The sequence below is a fragment of the Lepus europaeus genome, chromosome 2 (assembly GCF_033115175.1).
Source record: "Lepus europaeus isolate LE1 chromosome 2, mLepTim1.pri, whole genome shotgun sequence".
Classification (NCBI taxonomy): Eukaryota; Metazoa; Chordata; class Mammalia; order Lagomorpha; family Leporidae; genus Lepus; species Lepus europaeus.
This window is the reverse complement of record NC_084828.1, coordinates 139,723,938-139,738,409: the sequence shown is the minus strand read 5'-3', so window position 1 is coordinate 139,738,409 and position 14,472 is coordinate 139,723,938. Positions and strand designations below refer to the sequence as shown.

Here is a 14,472-nt window from a genome sequence, read left to right as displayed (position 1 = left end):
AAATTTAACAGAGAAGTGAATGACCTCTACAATGAAAACCATAAAATACTGATGAAAGAACTTGAAGAAATGGAAAAACATCCATGTATGTGGGTTAGAAGACTGATACTGTTAAAATGTCTATAAAAATTAAAGAAATTTACAGATTCAACACAATCCTTACTAAAATTCCGATGACATTCTCCACAGAAATATAAAAAACACTTCTAAAATTTATATGGAACCGCAAAAGACCCCAAATAGCCAAACCAATCCTAAGGAGAAAGCAAAGCTAGGGGCATTACAACAGCTGGATTCAAAACATACTATAAAACTACAATAACCAAAATGGCATGGTACTGGCATTAAAAACAGACCCATGGAACGAAACAGAGAACCCAAAAATGAATCCACATAGTTATAGCCAACTGATTTTTAAAAAAGATTTATTTATTTATTTGAAAAGCAGAGCAACACATAGAGGGACAGAGACAGCTCTGGTCAGGAACTCTTTCCTGGTCTCCTATATGAGTGAGGGAGGTCAAGCACTTGGGCCATCCTCTGCTGCCTCCCCAGGCACAATCCAGGAAGCTGGATTGAAAACAGAGTAGCCAGGACTAGAACCAGCACTCAGATATAGAATGTGGCTCATCAAGCAGCAGCTTAGCATGTTGTGCCACAATACCAGCTGCCAGTCAACAGATTTTTGATAAAGACAGCAAGAACATACATTGGAGAAAGGACAGTCTCTTGAATCAACAGTGCTGGGGGAACTGGATATCCATAGGCAGAAGAAAGGAACTAGTTCCTTTATCTCTCATCATGTATGATAATCAACTCAAAATGGGTCAAAGACTTAAATGTGAGAACTGAAATTATGAAACCATCAATAGAAAACAGAAGAAACACTTTATGACACTGACTCGGCAGTAATTTGGGGGCGGGGGAGGGATATGATCCCCAAAGCACAGGCCACATCGAAGCCAAAGTACAAATGAGATTACATCAGACTAAAATCCTTTTGGACAGAAAAGAAAATAATCAGCAGAATGAACAGACAACCTACAGAATGAGAGAAGCTACTCACAAACTACTCTTCTGACAAGGGATTAATTTCCAGAATATTTAAAGAACTCAAAAGCAAAACAAAACGAACAAAATAAAGAGAACGTAAAAATCGCCAGCAAGCATATGAAAAAATGCTCAACATCACCAATCACCAGGGAAATGAAAGCCAAACCACAATGAGATACCATCTCACCCCAGTTACTATGGCTGTTATCAAAAAGACAAAACGGATCAGATGCTGCTGAGGATGAAGGGAAAGGGCATATTTCATACCCTACAGGTGGGAATGTAATCAGCACAGCCTTTTTGGAAAACAGTATAGAGGTTGTTTGTAAAACTACAAAATAAAACTATTGTAAAATCTAGAAATCTCAGTACTGCATATATAAACTAAAGTAACTGAAATTGGTACGCCAAAGACATCTGAACTTGCTGTTAAATGCAGCACGATTCACACTAGCCAAAATACACAATCAACCTGGGTGTGCATCAACAGCTGAATGGGTAAAGAAAATGTGGTATGTACACATCAGGGAATGCTACTTAGCCATAAAAAGAATGAAACTCTATTATTGGTAGCAATGTGGATAAAACTAGAATACATTAAGTGATGTAAGTCAGGCACAGAAAGACAAATACTACATGCTCCCACTTATACACATTTTGTAGCTAAAAAGCTGATCCTGAAGAAGTAGAGACTAGAAGAGTGGTTACCAGAATCTGGAGAGGGTATGGGGAAGAGGGATGCAGGAAAGATGGCTAACGGGTACAGGCGTGCAGCTGGAACAGGAGTAGTCTTGTCTAATGTCGTACAGTACAGGAGGATAACTGTGCTTGGCAACAATTACTTGAATATTTCTTTTTTTAAAGAGTTATTTATTTACTTATTTATTTATTGTATAGGCAGAGTGATAGAGATGGGGAGGGGAGGAGACAGACAGACATGGGTGGCAGGGGTCCAAGCACTTGGGCTATCTTCCATTGCTTTCCCAGGCACATTTGCAGGGAGCTGGATCGGAAGCAAAGTAGCTGGGCTGCAAGCCAAGTCTCCAGTATGGGATGCTGTTGTGCCACAATCCTGGCTCCAATTGAAAATTTTGAAATAGCTAGCAGAGAGAATTTTCAGTGTTCCCAACACAAAGAAATGATCCATGCCTAGGCGATATGCCAGTTACCCTGATCTGATCGTTAACCTTTGTAAATAAATATGCATAATTACTAGGCATCAATTAAAAACAAATTACAGGGCCGGTGCTGTGGCGTAGCAGGTAAAGCTGCCTCCTGCAGTGCTGGCATCCCATATGGGCACCGGTTCAAGACCAGGCTGCTCCACTTCAGATCCAGCTCTCTACTATGGCCTGGGAAAGCAGTAGAGGAAAGGCCTTGGGCCCCTGCACCTGCATGGGGGACCTGGAAGAAGCTCCTGGCTCCTGGCTTTGGATCGGCACAGCTCTGGCTGTTCCGGCCAATTGAGGAGTGAACCAATCGATGGAAGACCTTTGTCTCTCTCTCTCTCTCTCTGCCTCTCCTCTCTCTATGTAACTCTTTCAAACAAATAAATCTTTAAAAAACAAATCTTTAAAATCTTTAAAAAATAAATCTTTAAAAAACAAATTACATTTTTAGCAAAGTTAATAGAACTTAAAAAATACATAGCCATGGGGCCGGCATCCCCTATGGGTGCCAGTTTGTGTTCCAGCTGCTCCACTTCCAATCCAGCTCCCTGCTAACGTGCCTGGGAAAGCAGCAGAGGATGACTCAGGTGCTTGGGCACCAGCACTCACATGGGAGATCTGGAGGAGGCTCCTGGCTCCTGGCTTCAGCCTAGCCCAGCCCCGCTGTTGCAGCCATTTGGGAAGTGAAACACCAAATGGAAGACCTCTCTTTATTTCTCTTCTCTCTGTGTAACTATGCCTTTCCAATAGATAAAACAAATGTTTTAAAAAATAAAAATTAGATAGCTGTAAACTATGCATGTAAATGTATGTGTGGAGGGGAATCTGTACCATGATTTTTTTTTAAAGATTTATTTATTTATTTGGAAGTCAGAGTTACACAGAGAGAAGGAGAGGCAGAGAGAGGTCTTCCTTTTGCTAGTTTACTCCCCATTGGCTGCAACTGTTGGAGCTGGGCTGATCAAAAGCCAGGAGCCAGGAGCTTCTTCCAGGTCTCCCACATTGACACAGAGGCCCAAAGCCTTGGACTATCTTCTACTGCTTTCCCAGGCCATAGCAGAGAGCTGGATAGGAAGTGGAGCAGCTGGGAACAGAACCACTGCCCATGCACGATGCCGGCACTGCTGGCGGCGGATTAACCTGCTACTCCACAGCGCCGGCCCCCAGGATGTTATTTCTCTAATTCTCAATGGCACACTCCTCAAAGAATGCCAATTTACTGATCTATTTTCCTCACATGGGAAATGGCTATCCTTAGTCATGCTAAAGGTCGTATGTCAAGGTTCTGTGATAAATCTGTCAACTTGTGGGCTCCACGGCGATAGAGCTCTAAGCAGAAGCCAGCTGAAGTTTGTCAAGACAGCAGGACACACTCATGGGACCTCTGCTTCCTCTCCGAGTTCATTCCGGGTCAAAGCACCACTTCCCAGCCCTGGGAATGCACCTCTCACCTCAGCTGTGTCCAGTGCCTAAACTGCCAAGTAACAGAAAGACAGGTCTATAATTTGGGGTGTGAGAAGAGGAGAAAAATATTTGTCACTGCCATTGACTTTTTTCTTTAATACCTGTAATCCATTAAAAGATGGAACAAAATAAACTCCTTCAGAATCTTCCAAACTTTTGGCCATTTTTTCAGTTTCAGCAGCATCTGTGAAAAGATCTGCAAAAACAAACAACAACAACAACAAAACCCTAAAACAAAACGAAAGGGTTGGGAAAGGAAAACAGAACTACACTGTATGACTACTGTTAGCTGCATACGTATTTATTATGAATATAACGTCAACTGCGGCTCACCCAAGGGTTAACACCAAGGCCCTTCTGTTCTGGTACGAAGTCCTCAGACTACAGAGGCTCACAAGCCCACAGAAGGCCCTGTTAGTATGTAGCAGCCCTTATTTTTCCTTTGAAGATAGTGGGGCTACATAAAGAATTAATCATATGTATGTTTTGGGGGATTAAGGAATTATTCTCACAAAGATAAGAGTCATCCTACTTTTCTGATGAAAGGACTTGTCATCTTATAACACCCAAGAGAATCAGATGAAAAACCTCTCCACGTTATGAGTTCAGCAAGAGCCAGTAACACATAGATATACTAAAAGTCAATCTTTTAAAAACAAGTAAACAAACAACAAGAAGCAATTCTTAATAACTTTTTACTGATGTAAATATTTCAAATTGCATAAGTCCTAAATGTACAGCTGGATGAATTTTCACAGTGTGGCTGCACCTAGATAATTCATACCCATTTCAAAATATGAACATCTTTTGCTCAACATCATGCTTATGATTCATATTGCTTTTTTAATGATTTGTTTATTTATTTGAAAGACTGAGTTACAGAAAAAGAGGGAGAGACAGAGAGAGAAACCTTCCATCAGCTGGTTCACTTCCCAGATAGCCACATGGCAGGGGCTGCTGGGCCAGGCCCAAACCAGGAGAATGGAACTCCATCTGGACCTCCCACATAGGTGGCAGGGGCCCAAGCACTTGGGCCATCATCTGCTGCTTTCCTAAGAGCATCAGCGGGCAGCCAGATCAGAAGTGGAGCAGCTGGGACTTGAATCGACACTTCTATAGGATTCTGGTGTCACAGGCAGTGGCTTAATTCACTGTGCCACAACACCATGACATTCATTCCTATTGAACATGCGATTGTACTCCATTCATTCTCACAGAGTTTTGCAGTATATGACTAATGCTATTTATTAATCTATTCTGCTGATATGCATTTGGGTAGTTTGCAGGGGTTGGCTAAAAAAAAAATAAGCCACATCGAATACTTGTATGCATTTGTTTTGGTGGACATATGTACACGTTTCTTTTTTCTTTTTTAATTAATTAATTTATTTGAGAGGCAGAGTTACAGACAGAGAGGGGAAGAGGCAGAGCAGAGAGATTGATCTTCTATCTGCTGGTTCACTTCCCAAATGGCTACAACAGCTGGAACTGGGCCATCCGAAGCCAGGAGCTAGGAGGTTCTTTCAGGTCTCCCGTGCAGGGGCCCAAGCACTTGGGCCATCTTCCACTGCTTTCCCAGGCCATAGGCAGAGATTTGGATCAGAAGGGGATCAGCTGGGACACGAACAATCACCCATATAGGATGCTGTGCCACAAGTGGAGGCTTAACCTACTATGCCACAGCACTAGTTGTAATATCTTTTGTTTACATAAACTTATTGTTTCATCCCAGTCTTCCACAACTTTTTTAAATTTTATTTTTAAAAATTTATTATTTATTTGAAGGCAAGAGAAAGAGTGATCTTCCATCCACTCATTCACTCCCCAAATGGCCACCATAGCTGGGTCCGGTTCAGGCTAAAGCTAGGAACCAGGAATTCCATCCAGGTCTCCCATATGGGTGACAGGGGGCCAAGCACTGGGGCCATCCTCTGCTGCTTTCCCAGGTGCATTAGCAGGGAACTGGATTGGAAGTGGAGCAGCCGGAACTTGAACTGGTGCATTGACATGGGCTGCCAGCATTGCAGGGAGCAGCTTACCCCACTGTGTGTGCTACAACGCCAGCCCCATAGTTGTAAGGCCTTCATATTTATGACTACCTTTAGCAGATATTGCCAAGCAGTTTCCCAAAGTGGCTCCTCTCAGTAGCACGAGAATTCCAGTTCCCCCGCATTCTTACCAATGATTGGTGTTGCCTGTGTTTTTCATGTTAGTTATCTGGCGACACTGCCTGCTGACTGGCTTCACTCATCCCTGTTGATAAGTGCAGCTGAATACCTTTTAACTGGCCATGGGGATATCCTCTCTGTAAAGTGACACCTGAATGAGCACAGCAGGACTGACAGCCCCGAGCAGAGACAACAGCTCAGGAATGAGTCCTAATATTGCTGACTTTGCAGTGGCTCTTAAGTAGGTTCTATTTCATTATGTGATTCGTTAAACTTATGATAAACAATTGGCTAAAAAAATACATTTAAGGAGCAACTATGCTAAAACTGAAGTTAATGAGGAGCATTCAACAAGATTACACATTTTCCTTAAAACCCGTACATTTCAAGCATTTGGCCAAAACATCCCAGATAATAAATCAAAATGTCTCTAACGCTTCAAAAAGTAGTGTTAAAAAGAAAGCAGTGATTTTAAAATCTATTCTTAAAAAAAAAATCATGTCCAAACATCTACATTTTTAAATTCAGACAAGGCATAGAAAAAATACTGGACAGCTGCTTTGAGGAAAGTTTCTGGTAAAAGTCAGAGAAACCAAGAGACAGGGAAAGAGGGACGGACAGAGTTAGCTTATTCCTGTTCTTCACTGTTTGTTCCTTCCCTTGCGTGAACAATCTCTCATGGAAACAGCTCTCAAATGAGCTTCCTGACAGCAAGCCTTCTGTAGTGAGCACTCCGCACACGGCCTCTCCCACTGAAGGCACCAAGAATCCCGTGTGGAATGCGTGGGAAGGTTAGGTGAGGCTTCCTATCCGAGGCCGGCAGGCAGACGGGAGAACGTAAAGTAGCACCAAACTGCGGAGAGCTTCCTGATGGACTTTCTCTGCTATCTCCTGGCCTAGACTTAGGGCCAGCCTGAGACCCAAAACCTACGTCTGTGCACTGCGGAGCAAAGATGAAAACGTTGGCCGTAGGAGAAGCCCACTCTTGCTGGTCTGACGAGCAGGACGTGGGACTCCTACAGGATGGAGTGGGCAAACAGGCTGTTTTTGATGTTTAGATTTTTGCCCCCCATTCTCTGGGGCCTGAACTCCCAAGCAATCCCATGGTAGCAGCCGCCGCCGCCCAGCAGCACTGGCATATAAAACTGTACGAGAGAGCACGGGGGAGGCCCTGGTGCTTTTAGTATTTCTTTCTTCTTGTCTCACCTGCCCCAGGCCCTAGGAATTCCATGCCTAGAGTGACAACAGAGCAGCACAGGCAAGCAAAACTCCAAGACAAGATCATTAGGGAAGCTCCTTTTGCTTTCCTTCCTTCCTATCCATCTCCTTCCCTCCCTCCCTTCCTCCCTTCCTCCCCATCTGTCTCTGTCAACCCTCTTGCTACTTGGCTAGGGAGGTAGCAGTAGTAGCAAAAAGTGTGTTCATTATAGTAGAGGAACTAAAACGTAGCTTTCTAGCCAGAACACCACAGCAGGGCATGCTCTGTGAGTTAGAAGCACCACAGGGGGGCGCCAGGGTCTAGTCCCGGTTGCTCCTCTTCCAGTCCAGCTCTCTGCTGTGGTCTGGGAGTGCAGTGGAGGATGGCCCAAGTGCTCAGGCCCTGCACCCGCATGGGAGACCAGGAGGAAGCACCTGGCTCTTGGCTTCGGATCAGCGTGGCGCGCCAGCCGTTGCAGCCATCTGGAGAGTGAACCAACAGAAGGAAGACCCTTCTCTCTGTGTCTCTCTCTCACTGTCTGTAAACTCTACCTGTCAAATTAAAAAAAAAAAAAAAAAGAAGCGCCACAGAGCTCAAGAAAGCTGCCTGATCAAGTTCTTCATGAATTCCTGGTCTTCCTCCAGAGCCGACCCCAAACAGCACACCAAAGGCTTTCACTGATCTCCAGGTAGAGCATTGCCCAGACTCGCCACTGGGTGGCACAAATGAGAAACAGATCCAAAGAGCAAGGCAAAAGTTTTGGAAACTGAACTGACACGGGAACCACAGCCCAAAGAAAGCAGCAACCTCAACATATCTGAACTTCTTGCCTGTGGGAACAACTGAAAATATTAGGAGTGGGCGTGCGGTCTGGCAGTGAGGACATCAGTTGAGACATCTGCGTTCCGTATCAGTCGGCCTGGATTCCAGTCCTGGCTCTATGCCCAATTCCAGCTTCCTGCTTATGCACACTTGCAAGGCAGCAGGTGATGGCTCAAGCCCTTGGGTCCCTGCCATCCTTGTAGGAGACTAAGATTGAGTTCTGGGCTCCTGGCTTAAGCCTGGTCCATACCCAGCTCCTGTAGCCATCTGGGGAGTAAGCCAGCAGATGGGAGAGATTTCTCTCTCTCTCTCTCTTGCTTGGCCTTTCAATTAATAATAAATTTTTTAAAACTGTTAAAAATTTATTTTAAAAATATGCAAACAACTCTGAATAAATATTATTTGTTGTGCTGGTAAAGGTCTATAAATTCTGAAATTCAGGGGGCCTACGTGTGGCACAGAATGGTTAAGCTGCTGTCTTCGAAGAGTGCCAGTTTGGGTCCCAGTTACTGTTTCTGATCCAGGTCGTTGCTCATGTGCCTGGGAAGGCAGTGAAAGATGGTCCAAGTGCTTGGGCCCTACCGTGCATATGGGAAACACAGATGGAGTTCCTGGATCCTGGCTTTGACCTGGCCCAGACCCAGGTGGAGGGTGAACCAGAGGATGGAAGATCTCTTTTTCTCTGTGACTCTCCTCCCTCTCTGCCTTTCAAATAATAAAATAAATCTTAAAAAATAAATAAATTATGAAACTCATGTATACTTTAAGATTGAGTAAATGAGTAATATTTAGAATCAGGGTTATCAATGAAGAAAAAGGAAGATAAAAATATAGGATAGGGAAAGACAAGCAAAGACCCTTTGGAGCCAGACTGAAGTTGAAGGCACAACATAAACTCAGGATTTTTAATAGCCTTATACACACATGTACATATCATCTCTAAGTCTATTGAAAGAGCCTGGACACAATGACACTTCAAGCCACTGCTTTTAACCACTATTTCCCACTAAAAGAAATCAGGGCTCATTGGTTAAGGGGCTAATTAGAGAAAACAAGCTACGTTGAAAACATCTTGGGGTAGAAACTAAGAAAATGTCCAAAAAACAATATAGATATTTAAAAGATGTAGAAGCCGGCCAGCGCCACGGCTCACTTGGCTAAAACTCCACCTGTGGTGCCGGCACCCCGGGTCCTAGTCCCAGTTGGGGCGCCCGATTCTGTCCCGGTTGCTCCTCTTTCAGTCCAGCTCTCTCTGAGGCCCGGGAGTGCAGTGGAGGATGGCCCAAGTGCTTGGGCCCTGCACCCGCATGGGAGACCAGGAGGAAGCATCTGGCTCCTGGCTTCGGATCAGTGCAGCACACCAGCTGTAGCGGCCATTTGGGGGGTGAACCAACGGAAAAGGAAGACCTTTCTCTCTGTCTCTCTCTCTCACTGTCTAACTCTGGCTGTCAAAAAAAAAAAAAAAGATGTAGAAGCCAGTTAAAAGGCATTCTCAGTGGTCAAACCTGGGAATGTTTGGTCATGGAGATAAAGAACAACTACAAAAACCATAATCTGTTGAATAAAATAAAAAGTGAATATATGTGGATAGTAAGTAAACAAATTGAAGATAAGAAAAGCACTTCCTTATACAACAAACACAGTAAATAATGGATCTAGGAAACTGTTTTGTAACTACCCAAATGTAAAGTGACTCAGGCAGGAATCACCAGTGAATGCTGATCTAGCTCATCTCAAAGGATCTGCTCACAAATTATTTATTTCAAAAGGAAAAAAACCATAATTACATAACAGAGAAACCAGAAAATATCCTATGCATGTAAACAAAATTAACGGAATGAAAATAGGACTCAGGACAGCTTGCATCTCCAGATACATATTCTGAGATGGAGATGGTATTATCTATGTATCATTTCAGCTAAGACTTTGTCCTGAATTAAGGGACATCCTATAAAATAACTGGCCTGTATTCTTCAAAAATGTCATTGTTATCAAAGACAAAGAATGGCTACAGGAGCTGTCCCAGATCAAAGGATGCCATATAATAAATGATCTTAGACTGGAAAAAAAAATTCCATGAAGTGTAGCACTGACACACATGAAGAAATTGGAACATAGTCTAAAAACTTGATAAAAATATTATGTCCAATGTAACTGTCCTAAAATTAATAACTATACTGTAGATATGTCATAGAATATTCTTATCTTAGGAAATACACAGTGAAATACTACAGCATAAAGGGTAAGATGTGCATAGTTTACTCTTGGAAAACTGGATATTTATCCTCTAACATGGGATGAATAAGTAGAAGATGGATAAATAGATAATAGGATCATGATAAAATGTTAGAAAGTGTCAAATCTGGGTAAGAGGTCTATAAGTTTTTATCCCATTTTTATAACTTTATTTGAGAAACTATTTCAAAACTCAAAGTTAAAATATTTTTCATTTTCTTCCCTCTCTCACTATATATTAATGTATACATATACTAAGTGAAAAATACTCAAGGTATCAATCCTCAGGTATTTCAAAAAGAGATTTACTTTATTAATTTTACTTTTTTATCATTTCTCAATTCCATGATTTGTACATCTCATCTTTTTTAGCTTGCAAGTTTATTATGCATTCCTTTTTCTTCTTATTAACAAGATTCATCATTTTCTAATCTACTGTTTTTATGGAATTACATCATTTTTTCTCCATTTCTTGGAGACTATTAAATTGTGTTTCAATGTTTCCCTTGGCCCCCATGATAATTAGGAAAACATAGTCCATATGAATTACTACAGAATTCTTCTCTTACTGTTTAATTCTAACTGTGTTGCATAATAGGCTGAGATGGTCCACCCTTTTTCTTTTCTAAGCAAGGCATTGAGAACAGGAACTCTGTGTGTGTGTACACGTGAGCATGTGAGTGCACACATACACATGTGTGTTGAAAGAGATCTTTACAGACCTAAGAACATAAATTAACAAAAAGAAGAATGAAGGACAGAAAAAATGTTGTCTATTCCTGACCAACAACTTGCCCCATAAGTCACACCATGAAATTGAAGCATTTATAGGGAGAAAAAAAATACCATTTTGAAATAATTAACAGAAACATTATTTTGTTTTGAACAACCATCCTTACATAACGTTCTTAAAGCCTGCAATATTTAAGGTCTCCTTTTAGTGTCAAGATAATCTTAGTGGGGCCAGCACTGTGGCATAGTAGGTTAAGCCTCCACCTGTGGCACCAGTATCCCAAATGGGTGCCAGTTCTAGTCCAGGCTCCTCCTATTCCGATCCAGCTCTCTGCTATGGCCTGTGAAGGCAACTGAGGATGGCTCAAGTCCTTGGGCACTTGTACCTGCTAGGGAGACCTGGAAGAAGCTCCAGGTTCCTGGTTTCGGATCAGCTCACCTCTAGCTGTTGCGCAGCCATTTGGGGAGTGAACCAGTGGATGGAAGACCTCTCTCTCTCTGTCTCTCTGTATTTATTTCCAAATAAATAAATAAATAAACAAATCTTTAAAAAAAAAAAGATAATCTCAGTCTCTGTAAAGGATACCAAATGTTCTCAGTGTATAGAAATGGTGTTTATATTAGTGTAAGAACACTTTTATCAGTTTGGTATACGACTGATTCCAAAACAATAGAACAAACAGAACTATCATCAAAGTGGGAGGTAGGGTGGGAGAAATCCTTTAAAAAGCTATTTGAAAACCACCTTCTTTGTACACTTCCTACCTGTTGATATCTTTGTCCTATTTCCTTTTGGCTGGAGTATTTCCTGATAATTTTCTCAGAAAGTATATTATGCACTACTAACAAATGTCCCTTTTTCATTTACTATGAGTATCTTAAGTAAGCATCAGAATACTGACTCACGTCTTTTTTCTCTGCATTGTGTAGATATTGTTCTGCTTTCCAAATGTTATAATTAACTTCCAGAAGTCCGATTCTTTTTCCTTTATAAATAGACTATACTCTTGTCTTTAAAATTTACTTTATCCTTGGAATTCAGACAATTCATTCACATAAAGAGAACTTCAAAGAGTTAACAGAAAATGGAATTAAGTGCTAAAAATTAAAAATAGAGGCCAGCGCCGTGGCTTAACAGGCTAATCCTCCACCTTGCGGCGCCGGCACACCGGGTTCTAGTCCTGGTTGGGGCGCCGGATTCTATCCCGGTTGCCCCTCTTCCAGGCCAACTCTCTGCTATGGCCCGGGAGTGCAGTGGAGGATGGCCCAAGTCCTTGGGCCCTGCACCCGCATGGGAGACCAGGAGAAGCACCTGGCTCCTGCCATTGGATCAGCGAGATGCACCGGCTGCAGTGGCCATTGGAGGGTGAACCAATGGCAAAAAGGAAGACCTTTCTCTCTGTCTCTCTCTCTATCCACTCTGCCTGTCAAAAAGAAAAGAAAAAAAATTAAAAATAGAAGCTTTGTTTCTAAACGTAATGTCCTTCAAGTTCAAGACACTTTGTAAGTAAGGACACCAGCCACTTAATCCATCCCTAAAGAACTGGGTGTCCTGGCAATTTAACCAGTTCAGTCTTCTTTTACATTATTTACTGAAGAAAAATGGGTGCCCTTGCAAGAATTTCAAGTAGATTAGGAAACAAAACAAAGTCAGAAAGAGCCAGATCAGAGCTGTAAGCTGGATTCTTGGTATCTTCCATCAAAAGTCTCAAACATTGCCCTTGTTGGATCCGAAGAGGGAAGAGGAGCATGGTTGCAGTGGAGACGGACTCTCTGGTGAAGCTTCCTGGGAGATTTCCTGCTACAGCTTTGGCTGTCTCAGAATACCCTCCTAGTAAGCAGATGCTATTGTTCTTTGGTTCTCCAGAAAGACAACAAGCAAAAATGTCTTGAGCATTCCAAAGCGATTGCCATGACCTTTGCTATTGACCCAGACCACTTCTACCTCTTGGTAGCCATTGCTTTGATCGTGCTTTGTCTTCAGAGCTAACTGGTCAGGCTGTTTCCGCTGCTGTTACAATTCTTCATAGAAATGCTTCAGGGTCTTGATCTCAGTTAAAGCTCTGCTCTTATCTGCAGCTGATCCAGGTGCAACAGTTTTGGTACCCAATGAGCAGAAGGCTTGCTCCACTTTAAATTTTCAGTCAGAATTGTGTAAGCCAAACCAAATGAGACATTTATGGTGTCGGCTGTTGTTTCTTTTCTTTTTTTTTGACAGATGGAGTTAGACAGTGAGAGAGAGAGAGAGAAAGGTCTTCCTTCCGTTGGTTCACCCCACAAATGGCTGCTACGGCCGGCGCTGTGCTGATCCGAAGCCAGGAACAAGGTGCTTCCTCCTGGTCTCCCATGCGAGTACAGGGCCCAAGCACTTGGGCCATCCTCCACTGCCCTCCCGGACCACAGCAGAGAGCTGGACTGGAAAACGAGCAACCGGGACTAGAACCGGCGTCCATATGGAATGTTGGCGCTGCAAGCGGAGGATTAACCAAGTGAGTCACAGTGCTGGCCCTTGGCTGTTGTTTCTGCTGTTAATCATTGGCCCTTTTCAACTATGGCATGAAGAAGATTAACGTTTTCTTCACATTTTCATGTGGATAGCCTTCCACTGTGGGCTTCTTCTTCAACATTGTGTCATCCCTCTTGAAAAAGAAGTTATTTGGGGTTGAGCATAGTGGTGCAGTAGACTAAGCCACCACTTAGGATGCCTGTAGCCCATGGTGGAGAGCCTGGTGGAGTCCTGCTTTGCTTCCAATCCAGCTTCCTGCCAATGTGCCTAAGAATTATCAGATGATGGCTCAAGTACTTGGGTCCCTGCCACCTACGTGGGAAACCCAAATGTAATTTCTGCCTCCTGGATTTGGCGGGGCCCATATCACTCTGACTTTCAAATAAAAGAAAGAGAATCTTTAGAGAGAAAAAGGAGAGTTGTTCAGGGGTGGGAATTAAGTATAATAGTGAAGACACTGCTTGGGAGGCCCGCATGCCATGCTGGAGTTTCCGAGTTCTAGTTCTGCCTCGTTCCTGACTGCAGCTTCTTGCTGACATATATCCCAGGAGGTGGCAGCTGATGGTTCACGTGGCTGGGACCCTGATACCAAATCGGAGACTTGGATTGAGTTCTTGGCTCCTGGCATTGGGAAGTGAACCAACCAGCCAATAGAAGATCTCCGTCTTGGCCGGCGCCGCGGCTCACTAGGCTAATCCTCCGCCTTGCGGCGCCGGCACACCAGGTTCTAGTCCCGGTTGGGGCACCGATCCTGTCCCGGTTGCCCCTCTTCCAGGCCAGCTCTCTGCTGTGGCCAGGGAGTGCAGTGGAGGATGGCCCAAGTGCTTGGGCCCTGCACCCGCATGGGAGACCAGGAGAAGCACCTGGCTCCTGCCATCGGATTGGCGCGGTGCGCCGGCCGCAGCGCGCCTACCGCGGCGGCCATTGGAGGGTGAACCAACGGCAAAAGGAAGACCTTTCTCTCTGTCTCTCTCTCACTGTCCACTCTGCCTGTCAAAAAAAAAAAAAAAAAAAATTTAAAAAGAAAAAAAAATAAAAAATAAATTAAAAAATAAAAAAAATAAAAAAAAAGAAGATCTCCGTCTGGCTCTGTCTCTCTGTTCTTTAAATAAATAAAACAACTAG

General features: G+C 43.2%; 1 protein-coding gene across 2 annotated transcripts in view; it reads right to left on the bottom strand.

Moving 5' to 3' along the window:
• The window catches only part of GK5 (glycerol kinase 5), a 95,557-nt gene that overhangs the window by 24,119 nt on the left and 56,966 nt on the right, over positions 1–14,472 (bottom strand). For both annotated transcript variants that reach the window (XM_062213806.1, XM_062213814.1), the window contains one exon: positions 3,788–3,882. In XM_062213806.1, the coding sequence (XP_062069790.1) occupies positions 3,788–3,882 (95 nt within the window). The remainder of the gene's footprint in view (positions 1–3,787; positions 3,883–14,472) is intronic.